The sequence below is a fragment of the Vicugna pacos genome, chromosome 14 (assembly GCF_048564905.1).
Source record: "Vicugna pacos chromosome 14, VicPac4, whole genome shotgun sequence".
NCBI classification, from domain to species: Eukaryota; Metazoa; Chordata; class Mammalia; order Artiodactyla; family Camelidae; genus Vicugna; species Vicugna pacos.
Window position 1 is genome coordinate 7,880,955 of NC_133000.1, and position 16,811 is coordinate 7,897,765.

Genomic DNA, 16,811 nt, shown 5'->3' on the forward strand with positions numbered 1-16,811 from the left:
GCCTGGGTTTCAGTCCTGGTTGGGTGATTTCAGGAAAGTTACTTATCCCTTCTGTGCTTAACTTACTCTTCTAAGAAACAGAGATAATAGTATCTATTTCTTTGGGTTGTTGTGAGGATTGATCCACAAAATGCATTTACATACGTACGTATAAGTGAGTGTGTATGAAAAGTCCTGGGTAAACAGCAGGACCTCAATGCACACAGCTATTGTCGCCTCCCTACGTTTTCCTTAAGGGGGAGTTTGTTCCACGTGTGGCTGCTGATAATCTGAAACCTTAGCTCTTTATCAGGGAGTCGGAAGGTTCCCGGGATGTTTGCACTGCTAGATGTGAAGCTCTGGTTCACGGCTGTTCCCCTCACCAGGCTTCAGATCCCACTTGGAGAATGTGGGGTGGACTGCCAGCCTGCCTGCTGCCTCTCCTGGCCTTGAGTCCTTTGTTGCATTTCAGCGACCTTCACCACGCCCTGGGAAATACCGCCGCTAGACAGTCTCTGCCCGAGTTGCACTGCCCACGTGATGTCACCTCCAGTCTATTTCCGATCTCTGCATAACATCTTGACAATGGAATGTGGGAACACGAAGAGCTGTTCGTTTTACACTCCCCAGTCCTTGAGCAAAAATTACAAGGTGTCCTTCTGTCTGCTCAGAGAAAGACTGTCCCTTTCTCCGTCTTACTCAGTTCCAAGAAGCAACAGCTGTTGCTGTGTGTACAGTTGTTTAAAATTCCTTCATTTCATGTAAAGGAGCCTGCTTGATGCTTGCTTTGTGATTGTCTGGGCCCTGAACAGTGACTGAGTCATCAGGACTACAGGGGAGCAGGGCTCAGTTAAATGTGAATTTTGAGATTTATGGGGAAGATGAGATGGCCACACAGCGGTCTGAAAAGCAAGCAAGGCGGCCCAACTGCTGCTGCATTTTGTTTGAAACACTGCATTGCTGCTTTGATATTTTTTATGCTTTGTACATACACTGCTGGGGGGATAGAAAACTAAGAAGAAATCTGCTTTCCGTTGCCATTTCTAAGCTTCTTTTGAGTTGAATGTTCAGTTTTATAAAGTTCTAGAAGAGAAGCCCGGTTCTGGAGTATGTGTTCCTCGTCCCAGCAGGCAGCCCCCGTAGACCCCAGTGATGGATGGTGTCCTCCTCAGGACACCATGGCTGCTCGTTAGAGAGTATATTTCATTTCAGATGATTGGGCAGCTTTATTTCTCCAAAATAATTTGAACTGCTCATCTCTATGGAAGTCAGCCCACTCTGTGGTGTAAATAGAATTGAGAGTTATGCCTGTTTCCTTCTTATTTTTCCTGATAGATGAGGGAGCAACAGAGAAACTGCAGGAACACAAGGAAAACCAATGAATACCCCAAATCCAGCAGTCTTGTTTTTTTTGCCTGGTAATCTACAGTTTGGTACTCCCTCACTCGACGTCTTCAACTCTTGTCCATTTGGAGTCTGTGGGAAGCCCACCTCCTGTTGCCCCACCAGCCCCAGAAAGGCAGGGTCCCGTCTCCCCTGGCTGCCACCGCTGGATGTGGGTGCTCCCTTGGGTCTTCCTTGGGCACAGAGTTCCTGGCAAAGCTGTGCATTATAGGATTGAGACAAAGTGGATACCACATACCTTCTCGGGGGCTTCTTCAGAAAATGCTTAATGGGCTTGGAAACCCAAGGAATGGGGGTGGGGATTCTCAGAGAAGAAAAGCTGAGATTCAGACAGTGTTGAAGTGGTGGAAGGAAGGGCCGGGTGGGAGGAGGCTGCCTAGAAAAGCCCTTCTGAATTCAGGCTAAGCTCCCATCCCTTTCTGTCCCCGGAGCCCAGCACCCAAGCTTCCCCAGGGAAGGAGGGGCCAAGTGGGGGAAGAGACCCCACCCCCTCCAGCCCTCCAAGAACAAAGAGATCAGGTGACCTTCAGCGTTAGGCTTTTTTATGTGGAAGTGTAATTTCAGGCTCTTCTTTATTCCAAAAATAGCTCCCATCTACCTGCTGATGCCTGAATTCCTGTAACAGGAGAGAAAGCCTCAGATGCCCAATAATGTGATAAAAGGCTCTATTATGCAAATCAATAGTGAAGCAGCTCCGGCTGAAACTCATTCACATTAAAATGTCATCAGTCAGCTTTTCAGCAGATGGGATGACTGATACGCACCGAGGTGGCTGCGTGGACAGGGGCCGGAAAGGGAAGGCGAAGAAGCGCCGTCACAGGCGCCACTTTTCCCTGGGATGGGCCCCGGTTTAGGGCAACGAACCCACGCGCCTCCAAGGTGTGGTTATCTTCCGGGTCTTCGGGTGGCGCCGCGCGGCCGGTGCGTGGATGAAGCCGGTCTTCGGCTGAGGCGAATTCCTCTCGCCCATCGGCGCCTGTTCGACACACTAGGTGCTGGGGCCCGGGGCCGGAGCGAGGCGGGCTGCAGCGGGCGCTCACTGGTCGCCAGAGTGGGGGCTGAGCGGCGGGTCCCCGCGCGGCGGGCCGAGAGGTCAGAGCCTCCGGGGTCAGGTTTGGGTGCCTGCAGCTTTAAGTTACGGCCTATCTTGTACTTCTCCCCGGTGTGTTGGTTGAATCTGCACACAAGTGTCACCTGTGGGGATTTAGGGAGGCGCTGGGACCGGTTCCGTAAGCAAGTGTCACGCGGAGAGCGGGCTCTTCCGTCCCAGGACCCCGGTGCCAGTGTGACCGACGTGTGGGGCCCAGCAGTGAGCTGACAGGGGCGTGGTCGCGGTCAGCAGGGCCGGGTGTGGGTGTGGGGACGTCCACCGCGAACGCCGCGGCCGGGCCGCGGGGGCTCCTGACTTAACCTGCAGGGCCTGCGGGGGCCCTGCTTTCTGACGGGCTGGGAGACGCGGCCACCCCCATCAGCAAGTGGACCCTCGGAGGCTTCATTCGACTCCGCTGCTTTTCCTTCACAGGGAGTAAGTCCCAGCAAACGGACTAATGGATCATTCCCACCACTGTAATTTCAGCCACTCCCAGGGAGCTGGAGGGAAAGTACACAGCGTGTCGTTTTGAATAGTTCTCCACTCCAGGCCCTCGGTGAGCTTTTCCCAGACTGTCTAATGCATCTCCTTCCTCTGTTTTAGTTTTTTCCGGAAAGCTTCCCAAGTCATTTATTTATCTTGTTTCTTGGGTATTTTCTCCACCAAACCATAAGTTCCATGCGGACAGGGATTTGTTTGGTCTGTTTTATTCACTGATTTTATTCATTGTTTTATTTACTGAACACCTAGAACAGTGTCTGGCACATGGTGAGCTCCACACATATGTGTCCAATGAATTAACTAACCCAATTGTCCTATTTTCTGCAAGCAGATGTTCAGCATTTGCTAATTTCAGAAACCACTGCATTTAACTTCTTGGAAGACCAGCTAATTCTCCATTCTTTGTGTTATTGGAGAGTTGAAGTAGTCAAAACACAAAATGTAAGTTATTTCATTAGCTTTGGAATACTCTGCACTAGGCTATGACTTCCATTTCTTTGGCTCCTCTTATCTTTATGCCCGGTTCGTTTTAAATACTTATATAATAACGTAGCAGAAGGTGTCCTAGGAGATGGAGTTTCAGAGCTGAGTAAGACATGGTCCTTGTCCCTAAGAGCTTATAGTCTAGGGGAAGAGTTAGATTTATGGCCAAATAACTAAATGAGATGTGGTTCATGCGATGAAATTAACATATGAAGATGCAAGAGGAATTCAGACAGGTGGTCAGGAAAGTCCATGAGCAAATGATGCCGAAGTAGGGTTTTGAGGAATCTATGGGCTATCATGTGACCAACAAGATGGGGAGGAGGTCAATGCAAAGTCACAGAGACGAGAAAGAGTGGCTTGTCTCACTGGACCACTACCTGTACGGCCAGGAGAGGCAGGGACAACATAGCTCCAGTGAACATGGGACATACCTCCAGCTTTGGGCCCTGGTCACTCTCTTAATGTTTCAGACCTGTGTGTCCCGCTGGTGGCTGAGTATCTCCACCTGGATGGTTCATAGTCATTGCAAGCGCTACATGAAGAGTGACACTCTACCTGACTGGGGTCTGTTTTACCCCTTTACATTAACTTTCTCAGAAGTCATACGACTGGTTTTTCTGTGGCCAAATATCAAAAGACAGAAGCAGAACAGTTTCATGCCTAAGAACTTCGTGACGCAGACTCAGAGTCAAGTTTGGATTTCATCTGCTCCAGGGTCCCAGAACCATGCTGGTGCCTGCGGCTGCTAGAATGACAACCATGTTCTCTTGTTTCACGTAGAAGAGGAAGGGAGCAGTTGAAATTCTTCCTTTGCCTGTGAAAGCGAAACCTTCAGGTAATGGGAGGCGGCATGAGAGTGAAGGGCAGAGAGCAGAGTTTGGATAATTTTCACGGGGGCATACCATCTTTAGGGCTGCTGTGGCTTTTGTAGCCTGTAGCTGAGAATGTTTGAGGGCACCTGCTTGCTTAATTAGGGGCTACCTCTGTCATTTCTGAGAAGGAAAACATACAGTCATCCGTGGGTATCTGCAGGGGATTGGCTCAGTTACCAAAATCCAGGGATTGCTCAAGTCCTTTAATTTATATAAAGCAGTGTATGTAGTATTTGCATATAACCTACACGTCCTCCTGTATACTTTAAATCATCTCTACATTACTCATAATACCTAATACAATGCAAATGATATGTAAATAGTTGTAAATACAATGTAAATGGTATGTAAATAGTTGCCGGTGCACAGCAAATTCAAGTTTTGCTTTTGGGAACTTTCTTGTATTTGGTTCGAATACTTTTGATTGATGGTAGGTTGAATCCTTGGATGCAGAACCTGTGGATATGGAGGGCTGACTGTGCAGGGGAGGAAGGCAGGGGGCTCAGAGTCAGATACGGCTGTTCTTCACGGTCTAGTGGGGCAGCCGTAAGTCTCAGTTTCTAGTTCACTCAATGAAAATGAAATGTAGCTAGAGTTCCTTGAATCTTCCATAAAAATACGATACCTTTGTTCTCTAGCTTCTAGATTTAAGAACAATGAAATGTAAACAAAATCCCTACCCACAGGTTAAGGCACCAAGACTGTTACTGAACGTCTGTAGACAACAATCTTCACTTTCATGTAACTCCTTATATTTAAGGGAGATGTTCACTGTGGTACCGAGGAGTCAAACTCATGGCGAGCTGTCTTAGAGAGAAGTCTTCCTTAGGAAGCAGGTTTTCCACCTACAGGGTGAAGTATGAAAATCAAATTTTATAGAAAAAAAGGATATATTTAATGTATATAAATTTATTTGCCTTGGCAATTATTTATTTACAATTGATGATTGATACCAACAATTGAGGTAAAAATATACATGAGGTATAAATATAATATTAAGGCAATATTATATTTTATTTCCATTGGCAAGATAACAATGAATAAAATACTGTGGTATTTGACAAACAAGCTCTTTTTCCTCTTTTTTCTTTTTCTTGTTTTAAAGATGTTCTGTGTTGTTATGCAGCAGTGATGTGATTAATATGTGCATAAAATTAAAATGTCAGGTAATTTGAAGAGAAGGGGAGTCAGAAATACAATCATATTTGTTTTCATTCTGTTTTAAATATCCTCTAGGCTCTGGCTTCTCAGGGTGTGATCTCCGGGCCTGCAGTCTGGGCATCCCTGAAGCTGGTTGAAAATGCAGACTCTCAGGCCCACCCCCAACTGCCTGAATCAGAGTCTGCATTGTAACAAGATCTCCAGGTGATCCATGTGCCGCTAAGGCTGGAGAAGCCCTGCTCTAGGTGACATACCACCATTTGTCCTTGTGTGCCTGTCATATTTTCCAAAAACATAGGGTCCCATCTCTGGAGTAGGACCAGCATTAAGCTAGATTAAAATTCACTTCATGATCTTGTCTATGCCTGTTAAAGTAATCCAGCATTTATAGTTAAATTTAAGATGCATGGCAGAGGTGAATCTTTTGCTCACAGGGCACTGCCCAAATGGAAAATTAGGGGTTTGCCGCCACCTTCTTAGGTAGGCAAGGAAACAAAAATTCCCAGGTCATAATTCGAACAGTATGATTTTACTTGTACCATACAGAACTCACATATAGCATTTTTATTCCTCTCAATAAAGAATTGCACATTGCTGATAAGAGAAAACATTACATAAATGCATACAATACAAAAAAAGGGGAAAACACTCATTTAAGTTTCTTTTTCCTCCAACACCGATTGCTAAATTATGATACCAATCTCTCCCTGAAACCAAACACAATAAATTATCTTCCTCTCTACAGTTGTTGAATTACAATAAAAAAAAACAACTTAAATTCATTGGCAATTGGTTAAGGAAGTCAGTTTGCTTAGTCTCTACAATAATAAATAAGGTTGGGGTAAATGCATAGGTAGCTTGACTGGCTAATGAAGAAACATGGACTTAACAAACTTGTTTCTATTGTCTAAAACTAATTGAAGAACACAGTTTTGGTCTTAATGTTAGTTTAAAACCCTGTCTTTCAGATTGCAAAAGTTTAATGAATTCTATCTTGAGAGTGTCCTACGTAGCAATATTAGAATTCCCTGAAGCTGTAATGGTCCAGGACTCTTGCATGACCATCATCTCCCTTTGTCTGGTGTCCAGAGTTAAAGTCAGTGCAATGCATTGGTAAGAAAATGCCAACTAACTGTGACCAAATAGGCCACTGGTCAAATAGAAGGACATTTAAGAACATTACGAAATGTATCTATGAGAATGCAACAAGACACAGAGGCTCCCTTTGGCGGTGAATATGCAACGGAGGTTATTTCCAGCTCTAATCGGCAGGGAAACACAGGTTCTGTTTCAGTCACTCGCGCTGACTCCAGTGGTCCACCAGCGCCCGACATTTCACTGAAACGGCCCCTGCTGGCCCCGTGGCAACTGGTCAGCCAACCTTGAATTTGGTAATGACTTCTCACCTGTGTCTTTGCTTTAAAGAGGACTAAATATTCTTTTCCTTGCTTTATCAACACTCCACGCTCAGTTTTTGAATAACACAAACTGACAACAGGCAAGACCCATTTAATGCTGTTGTCCTTTGGTTGGCTAATCTTTGGTTAAACATCAGGGCAGCCTACGTATTTTCACACTTTGGTGTTGGCAGCAGATCCTGCTCAGCTTACAGGACAGCGGGGAGATGGGGCCCAGAGCAGCTTGGAAAGAACAATGGGGGAAGGGACTCGCCGAATCAGATGTGTTCCTCTTCAAAATACGCAGTTATATATAAAATGGTATTTTACATATATACAGTAAAGATGGAGATATACACACATATGTACATATGCTATACATACATGTATTTACAGTTAAGAATATGCTTCGTAGAAGCCTTTAAATAGCAAATTAGGCAACACACAAGGAATAATCCATTTAATTTTAAGTAACATAGATAAATGTTCTGATTTTTAAAAATATATTAGTAGGGCTATAGCCATCTCCAGGAAGGCTAGAAAAGTTCTTGGAAATTCCTGCATCTTCAACATTCCGACTTCTCAGTGCTTCCATGTTTAAGCATAAACCTTGTCAATCAGTTTCTGTCTCCCTCTCGCCTTCTCAGGAGCACACGCTCTCCCACGAGTGTTTGCTTTCGCTTTCTCTTCCCTGAGTTTGATGTCACACTGGGGAAAACTCAGATTTTCGTTTCTGGACCCTCAGCAATGAGAGGCTGAAAAGAGTTTCTAATCCTGGCAACTTCCGCTGCACACAGGTGTCCAAAGCCTCTATTGTACCATTCTGGGGAGTGACCTCTGTGGGGACAAAAATCAGAAAGGAAGTGGGAAAATCTTTTTCCAGATCACGACTTGTCATACTCGACAGGGCTGTGCTCGTGCCCTGCGTTCCCCTCGGGGCTGCTGCTCTGAGGGTCTGAGACCTTCATTCTGTCGTCAGGGGCCTTAAAATGCCTTTTCAGCCAAGTGCTCAGTCTCTCCTCCCAGCACTCACGGGTGCTTTAGGATGACAGCCTCTCAGGGGCCAGTCGGACTAAATTCTAGGAATTACCAAGAAAACTCAGTCCACATGCACCCAGAGCAAGAACTCGGTTCAGCATCACGAATGCCCCGAGGGAGCTGGATTTAGGTTAGTTTCTTCCCAAAGGAGGGCCACTGGAGGGAGCAGCCAAGGGGGACAGGCTGAAGAGAAACACGAGCAGGGGGGACTCGGATTCACCAAGTATCTACTACGTGCTAGAGTTTGCTCTGTCCTGGAAGCACAGAAATACAAGTGGGGACAAACTGGAGATGCTTCAAGATGAGCAAAGGGCTGCAGGAGAGCGCCAGCATTTTAGCAAGGGTGGAAGGAGGAAAAGCAGGGGAGGCCCACAGTCGTCTCTGGAAGTGTGATAATGGCAGTGAGGGGAAGGGCCATGACGGAAGGAATCGGATGACGAACAGGAGCTGAGCCTCGGAGCCGCGCCTGTCACCCGGGAGCGCACACCCACCTCAGGTCCACCCTGCAGATGTGGGTCAGCCGCGACTTGCCGGAGCCACACGGCTCTATTAAGTACTGAGAGTCCATCACCACAGCCCGCACACCGCCCATGAGCTGGGCGTCCTCGTGCTCCACGGAGAGGGACACCAGGGTGCACGTTCCTTTGGGCAAATCAGTCTTCCAGGTCCTGCAGCAAAACAAACCCGCACCTCAGAATTACGGCCGAGAGAGAAAGAAGACCTTGAGCGCAGCACTGAGGTTTACACTTGCATTTTCCTGCTCAAATTCCAGGCCCAGTTACTTGGATTAAGCTAATGGTTTCCATAAGTGCGTGTAACGTTTATACAGCGCAGTTCAAAGCAAGGGCCTCGGCCCTCCGCCCCAGAGGTCAGAAGTGGTCTTGCAGCTTTCAGATCTGCCTTTGGAATCCCCAAGGGAGTCTGCAGACGCTCCTGCCCACCATCGAAGGGCTGGCCTTACCCTTTGGGATTAGGACCCGTTCATTTAGTTCATTCGGCAAACATCTACCGGATGTGCAAGCTCTGAGACGACGCTAAGGACACAAAGACCTCCAGCCCAGGATGAGAACGGACCCACAGAGAGAACCCTAAAACACCGTGGCAAGTGCAGTGATATGGCCGTGCACGGAGCACTCCCGCTCTGAGAGCATGTGGAATGGAAAGGGAGGCATACAGGGGAAGGCTTCCTGGAGGAGGTGATGCTCAACCCACGTCTGAAAGGATAAATGAACTGGTGATGCTTAGCTTGAAGAAAACTAGACACAGTTAATTGCCTTCAAGTCCCTGAGTGGCTCTGGAGTGGGAGAAGAAATAAATACAGTTGATTTGATGCTCAAAAGGAGAGATACAAAGGCATGTTTCAACTCAGTGCAGAAAACAGCTGTCTCACGATGTGCATTCTTCAGAAATGGAGTGGGCTATGGGGCTAGGGAGTTCACTGTTACTGGAGCTATTCAAGCATAGGGGGCTACCACCTGCGAAGAGGTTGTAGATGGGAGTCAGGAACCACGTGAGCACCTCTGTAACAGTGACTTCTACCATAGGATAGGTTGGATGATTATAACCTCAGCTGTTTGTGTCACGGGTCCCACCCCCGTGCTTCGTAACCTCATCTAGCACCTCGTCCTGTCCTTGCACCAGAAGGAGAAACTATTACCTGGAATTTGGGAATAAGCAAGCCCTACACAAATGCGAAGCAACCTCTCCGTGAGTGAGACCATTCTCTTTCCACGCGGGTGCTGTGACTAACAATGAAGACTGAAGACTGTACAGATTTGTGGGGATAGAAGGGAAAAGACTTCAGTGACTATCACTGGAAGTTCCTGAGGAACTAGAGAAAGGGATAAAGTGAGATGTAAACACAGTACTGCTAAGAGGAGACCAGCCATGTGTGCGCTGGCCTAGATGGGGAGACGCTCTGAAGACAGGAAGTACCTCAGCCTGTGACTTCCTCTCCTACCTGTCACTTTCTGCCTTTTATATCATAATCACAAGGAATTCCTTTTGCAGGAAACATGACTGGTTCATTATTAATCCTCCTAAGTGCTGAGTTCTTCTCCCTCAGCACCTCATGGTCCACCCACCTTGTCCTTCAAGTCTTGGCTCAAATATCAATGCAGTGAGACTCTGCTTTGACTACTGTATTTTAAATTCCTCCCCTTACTATCCCTCTGTCTTACTTAAATCACGCCAAGATAAATAATCCTATCCGCCTTACTTATTATTTATTGACTCTCTCTCCCTGATAAAGGAGCAGCCTGGAGAGAGCAGGCTTGCGGTCTGCGCTGTTCCCTGGGTATCCCTGGAGCCTCTGAAGGTGCCTGGCGCCCGGCAGTGATGGGAAGATCCACGAGAAACAGCAGGCGGGCGGCACTGCAGGATGAATGGAAGGAGGGCGGGTCCGTGCTTGGACTCTGGCCCTCAGCCTCCCCTAAGGTGAGGGGAGAGGCGGGCTATGGCGTGGCCCCACCCCCACGGCGGCCATGCTAGAACTATTCAATTTTCTTGCAGGAGTGAAGGTGGAAAGTTTAACTTCCAGGATATGACTAATGTCTCAGTAACCGTGGTAATAAGCCACCCTTACAGCCACCCACACTGTCCACCAGGATCCCAAGGTTGCTAAGATAAACACATATATTTAGGGAAAAAATGACGCTTAAAATTCAAGGTCCTAAGGACCAATTCCAAAGGCATAACTAGCCCATGTGAAAAGTAACCTTTAGTTTCCCATCAAGACTAGTTTGATAAAGGAACTATTTTAAATATGCATTTGGGAATTTCCCGAGTGATTCCTTCTATACTGCTCATCTATGAGAAGAGACAGTATTCACCATCAATTATCAATAACAAAGGACTATTGAGTTAATTATATTTCTTGGGGTTTGTTAGTGTCCTCAACCCCTGTTCTTTCTGATTCAACACCGACGCACCAGCCCATGCCCAGCGCTCTACTGCGCAAGCTTCCTGCTGCCGGTGGAGCATCTAATTCCGAACCCCGAGAGCAGGGGTCCCGAACGCAGCCCAGAAATCTATGAGAAGCAACATTTCAACAGTAGACACAGGACTCGCAAGCCCTGTCAGGCTCTGAACTCCTTCTGGACATCCAGGCGTGCCAGCGTAGCGGGCCCTCCAGGGCTGTGCTGAGGTTTCCGTGCGTGGAAGTGAGTTATGAACACTTGAAGTCACACAGATGGATTTTGAAGTTACGCACACTCCAGACTGAGAGTGACACAACGGAGGCCTTGCTTTCCAAGGGGGAGAAAGGCAAAATCAGGAGAAAAGCCAGTCAGATTCAATGTGCGTAATCTGGCAGAAAGTACAACTGGACAAACCGCAGCTACTGTCGGGACTCTGTTCGGAGGAAACGAACGGTATTCGGGGCCCGATAAACCGTGCGCTCCGTGATGAAAGAGGCCACGAGCGAGCCGGCAGGGCTGTGCGCTGATGAGAGAAGCCGCGAGTCGGGCGCAGACACGGCAGCGAAAGTTGTCACCCTGGGAAGTGAGGGCCGGCTGCGTGCTCCCCGGCGGCTGGGCCCGGGTGGGAGAACTCTGAAATGCTTCAGCCGGCCGCTCTTCTCCTGCTTTCGGAACAGAACGTCTTAAACCCCGGAGCCAGGCTTACCTGAGGACCACGAAGTCTCTGGAGGGATGGGGCGCCATGCTGTTCACCACGTACTGATAGATTTCTGTCTGCTGGTCCAGAGTTTCCACCACCTTCCACTGCACAAAATCCTCATCCCACAGGTGGCGCTCTCTCAGCACGCGGTTCAAAACCACCGAGGGGGGCGCCTCCACCTCCACAGCCGCCTTCCACAGCTTCAGCGGGGGCCCGTCTCCCACCTCGGGAAAGACAGCAGCAAAGGCTGAAGGGGTCGGTCACTGGTTCTGACAAAAACCAACCGTTCTCCACTGGGCATTCAAAAAACACCGCTGATTATGTAGCTTGAAGTCATGGCTCTGCATGCCTCAGTTTTAAAACATTCATCCTTAAGCTTAAAAGAAGGATGATAATAAAAATGATAACCAACACACACAGGGCTTCCTGTGTGGCCGGCACTGTTCCTACCCCTCTGATTTTTAAATAGCCCTCCTCTGACAGTGGTACTATGATTATGTCCATCATGCCAATGAGCAAACAGAGGCACAGAGAGGCGTGTGACTGACCCAACGTCACACAGCTAAGGGACAGGGCCAGGCCTGGGATCCAGCAGTCTGGTTCCCCAGTCTGCAATCAGACTCCAGAGTGGTCTTGGACTGATTCATGTGTGAGCCAAGCCTCGAGGACAGAGCAGCCTTCTTCAAAGCAAAACAAATCCCTGGTTGTGAGACTTGGCTCTTAGAAGGTTGAATCCCAAGCCCTGAGATTACCTTTTTGAAAGCAAGATCTGTGTTGTCTGCACTGGAACACGTGACCCAGCCTTTGAACTTCTCCTTGGCTTCCTTCTGGAGGCCCTGGACGAGCTGTTCCAGATATGTGTGGAAAGTGGCCCCACTCTCCTCCAGCTGGGCCCCCAGGTCTTCCAGAGTTGGAGGATGGATCTCAGCCTCCACATACGAGTTATGAGACTGGGCCACCATCTCAAGCGGGACCTGAACCAATGGATGCACGGAAGAGCGAAGCACTGAGCTAAGAAACGCCAAGACTAACAGAGAAAGCAAAGTAACCTCGTGGAAAACCACTGATGGGCAATGGGCCGAGTGCCGCGGGGCAAGAGATGTTTATCTAAGATCAGTGACAAGGGGGTTGGGGAGGCCTTCCTAAAGTCAGGAAACGCAAATCTGTTTGAGGCTATATTTATTATTCAAAACATTGCCAGGACTGCCCATTCATTCTTTCCATTTTCCTTTGATTTTACTTGTAAGGTACTTTTATTCAGTTTGGCAAAACCTGGGCTCAGGAAACTGAGAGTGCACAGACTTAAGGGAAACCTCAAATATGACTTAGAAATAGCTTTACCTTTTTAGCACACTTCTCCCATTTGCAAATGCCAATTTTGCTACAAAAAGTTTGCCAGCAGTCTAGTTCACTTGTTTCTTTAGCATATCTGTGGCTGTGTTCATAAGCTGTCATTGATTCTGAGTTAACAGTGATGCCCAGTATCACACACACACACACACACACACACACACACACACACACACACACAGATGTTGATTCTAATCAAGTCCCGAGGTCACATCAAATATAACATAGGTGTCTGGCTGGCCTGGGACCTGGCACCTGAGGTTGAGGTACCTGTTTTCATAAACACCATCAACATGGTAAACCCCAGAGTCTTTAACTGTCAAAGCCTCAGTTATGCAGCTAGCTCCCCACGTTTCTGGGCGGCAAAGACCAGATCTGTGGCGGGTACCAGTGTCAATATAGAATCGAGAACAAACAGAAATAAGCCCTAAGCGTAGCAACCATTCCGAGCGTCTCACCGAGTTCCAAGAGCTGTGAGGAAGGCAGTCGGAGTCTTTCGCTCACCTCAAAAAGTCTGTCGCATTCCATGATCATGTGGGCCAGCCCCTGAGCTGCGGCCAGATTCTCACTGAGGTCCTTTTGATCCGGCTTCCCGGTGGCGTATTTCTTCTGGATGACTCTGGAATTGAAGGGGAGAGTCCTCAGTGGAGCCCAAATCCAAGAGCTTCTCACAGTACAGAGCGCATCCCTTTGCTATGTCTTTATGCCCAGACGCCCCCCCCCCCCCGCCCCCCGATCCCAGACTTTCTCATTTCCAAATAAAAACAGTGACCACACGTCTTAGATATCCTGAGTCAGGCTGAGTCTGACAGCCCATGATGAAAAGCCTTGGAAAAATACAAGGGCAGGCATAACTGCTGGGGGAGAAACTAACCTATTTTTCCCAAGTTTGAAACCACTTCACTGCAAGCTGCTGTGCTTGGGCCTTAAATCTAGCCTTTAACAAAAAAATTAAAGATTGTAAAATACTACTTCGTGTACTCTCTCCCTCCTTTCTGTGAACATACACAAAACAAAACAAAACAAAACTCCAGGTGTTCTGGATCACCAAGGCCATTCCTCAGTGTTACTGTGATAGCTCCATGACTCTGAGCCACAACAATTAGGTGGCCTCCAAACATTTTCTGACTATAAAGCACGTGCTGATACATCCTCAAGTTGAAATCCGACAGGAGAAGTTTTTGCTCAGTCACTGTGGGGAACACCTGGTTTAGGATTAGTGCGCCTGCTCAGAAAAACCCACCTGGGGGAGCTTTCCTTCTTCAGTAAATTCAGATGGAAGAGGGAGGGGGCCAGACACACAGCCAGGTTCATGGACGTCATCTGGTTCTCCTCCACCGCGCTGGCCACGTCGTGGAGGAAGCACAGCAGCGTCTGCAGCACCTCCCGGCTCTCGTCCGCCAGCAGCAGGACGGCTGCCTGCGCTGCCTGCAGCCGCTGCTCTCTGGGGACATCTGCGGAACAGGGGGGGCCCGGCTATGAGAGGAGCCAGCAGGAGGGAGCGAGCCAGCGCCCCTTCCCGGGGACACACGCACGGGCGTCGTCATCGTCGCCAGTGAGGACGACGCCAGCTAACGGTGCAGAGACGCCCCTGCTTCTCTGCAGGGCGGGAGCCCCAGGGCCTAACTCCAGAGCCCCGAGTCCCAACGATGAGGCAGGACTTGGCAAGGAGCACCCTGTGCTGGCTTTTCTTACTCCCGTAGAGCAATCCACCTCCTCGCCTGCTTTCAAACCTCTTGCCCTCCCCAGGCTGCCCCGGGCTCGGAGGAGAGGAGCCAGTTCCCCTTGGGGGCGTCCCTGCGGGGGCGCTGGGCGCTGGCCGTGCTGGCTTGAGAGGGAACTGGCCCCAAGAACGAGGTGAATGAAATGGAAAAACCATAGAAAAATGGGTGCTCCGTGTTGCATTTTGCTGCCTCCCGGTTGTGTTTGTTCGTGATCTTTTAGGCCTGACTCACTACCCTGATTCCTCTCACCCTGAAAGACAGTCAGGAGCTCACTCAGGTGATCCCTGTGGTCTTTCTTCAAACACCAGGTTCCAGCGCAGGCCTCTCAGGGATCTGTGCTCCGAAGGGTGTGGGAAGCAGCTCTTAGAGAGTGTAATGGTGTTTATGTTTTCTCTCCTGCTTTAAAAATACTGATTGGATGTGTTTTATGATGTGCACAGTATATCACAATGTATTTATATTATTAAAAGTGAGTGAGTATGCACGCTCAGATCCCCCCTGCTGGTAGGGGTGCCTGATAAAAAGCTGTGGCGTCTGCTGCTCCAGGGCTGTGGCGTGGCCCCTGCCCAAGCCCCGTCCCTCTCGCCACCGTACGTCCCGGGGCCGGGCGCACTCCTGGCCCCAGTCAGCCAGCAAATCCCAATTCTGGAAAAGCCTGACCATGAGCTGAGCGTTCTGGCCAGAGGTTTGTCAATTTTGTTTACTCTTTCAAAAAAATAGCTCTTGGTTTGATTGATTTTTTTTCTATTTAAAAAAAAAATCTCTATTTTACTTGTTTCCTCCCTGATCTTTATTCTTTCTTTCTTCCTGCTGACTCTAGGTTTTGTTTGTTCTTTTTCTAGTTCTCTTAGATGGTGGGTTAGGTTGTCTATTTGCGATTGCTCTTATTTTCTGAGGAAGGCCTGTAACACTATGAGCTTCCCTCTTAGGACTGCTTTTGCTGCATCCCGTAGATTTTGTGTGGTTGTGTTTTCATTGCCATTTGTCTTAAGGTATTTTTAAATTTCTTCTTTGATTTCATCGTTGACCCATTGGTTTTTTAGAAGCATGTTGTTTAGTTTCCAAGCAGTGGTTTTTTTCTCGTTTTTCTTTCTGTGGTTGACAGAGTGCTCTGGAACCCATCCCCGCCCCCACCGCATCCACTGTGTACTGGCACAAGACAGACCTGGGGTTGGCAGAGAAGAGCCATTTTGTTCAAATGATCAAGAAACCTTTTTCTTTTTTCTTGCTTGTGCTGAAGCAGAAGCAGATACTATTAATGACTTCGAGCTTGTCATTGAAGTGTCATAAATTCAGCTTGAGCCCTGGAACTGCTTTTAAATAAGCTACTTCAGGTAAGATGTCCAGTGCATGCATCGTTTAGCTTTAGACTGCCGACCTTCTCTTCCGTGCCAACATTTTCTCATGACTGCATGTTGTCTCAGCTTCCTTCTACTCACTCTTTTGTTTATCCCTCAGGAAATACCTTCTGTCCATTATTTTCTACTGAACATGCTTGTGAAGGTCCAGTAGTTCATCCCCAAATCCAGCATGCCTATTGGATCCTATCCTCTGGGACCCTTCTGTGACACATGGCACTCCTGTGGTTCCAGCCTCTTCCTTGGCTCGCAGGAGACTGTTCTAGAGCTGCATTTCTAAGTGTGGATGATTGTCCACCATGAGGGTGGCTAGCAGCACGTCCAGTCTCCTCCCTGCCTCCAAATCAGCTTCCTTCCCTCTTCCTTTCTGAATTCTCCCAGCCATCAGGCCTTAAAACTACATCTTTGATCATTCCAACCTTCTCTTTCTGGTAGACCAGTGGGTTTCATATATGCTCATCATCCATCCAACACTCTGATGAAAGTCCCAGAAGCAACACAGCTACAGCAGACCTGCTCGGGAGAACTGTCCGTCTTGTCCCCACAGTCATTTGGAAACTGACTCCGGGTCTATCCATGGAATGAATATCTCCAGCCTTGCTGCTGGAAGTCACAGCCGGTGACCCAGAGCCTCAGTGAGAGTGCTGCCTCCCTAACCTTCCACTCTCGTCCAGGCCAGCACCTCAGACACCACGTCCAGATTCACGTCAAATAAGCACTTCTGGTGGATGTTCACCCTGGGGGACCAGCTTGGCTGCCTAGGGAAGACCTACTCTCTGCTGCTTCCTCTGTAAGAAAACCCACGTGCAGGTCAGTTTGGGCTGTAGTGTGCT

The 16,811-nt window shown here is 48.3% G+C and overlaps 1 protein-coding gene and 1 long non-coding RNA gene across 13 annotated transcripts in view; one reads left to right on the forward strand and one right to left on the reverse strand.

Annotated features, from left to right (window-relative positions):
- The first annotated feature begins 2,214 nt into the window (after window positions 1-2,214).
- Window positions 2,215-5,851, forward strand: LOC140701093 (uncharacterized). 2 transcript variants are annotated; one of them, XR_012079923.1, is made up of 5 exons: window positions 2,215-2,475; window positions 2,906-3,029; window positions 3,306-3,415; window positions 4,058-4,295; window positions 5,569-5,851. It is a non-coding gene; the product is annotated as an uncharacterized lncRNA (long non-coding RNA). The 2 variants fall into 2 exon arrangements; XR_012079924.1 differs by having other exon boundaries at window positions 2,219-2,475; window positions 4,175-4,295.
- STARD13 (StAR related lipid transfer domain containing 13) overlaps window positions 5,328-16,811 on the reverse strand; it is a 451,023-nt gene continuing 439,539 nt past the window's right edge. For 9 of the 11 annotated variants that reach the window (XM_072976109.1, XM_072976110.1, XM_072976108.1 and 6 more), the window contains 6 exons: window positions 14,140-14,350; window positions 13,401-13,515; window positions 12,299-12,520; window positions 11,553-11,770; window positions 8,420-8,596; window positions 5,328-7,727 (listed from right to left, as the gene is read on the reverse strand). In XM_072976109.1, the coding sequence (XP_072832210.1) occupies window positions 7,610-7,727; window positions 8,420-8,596; window positions 11,553-11,770; window positions 12,299-12,520; window positions 13,401-13,515; window positions 14,140-14,350 (1,061 nt within the window). In that variant the 3' untranslated portion in view covers window positions 5,328-7,609. The remainder of the gene's footprint in view (window positions 7,728-8,419; window positions 8,597-11,552; window positions 11,771-12,298; window positions 12,521-13,400; window positions 13,516-14,139; window positions 14,351-16,811) is intronic. The other 2 variants (XM_072976107.1, XM_072976106.1) reach the window with 1 other exon arrangement.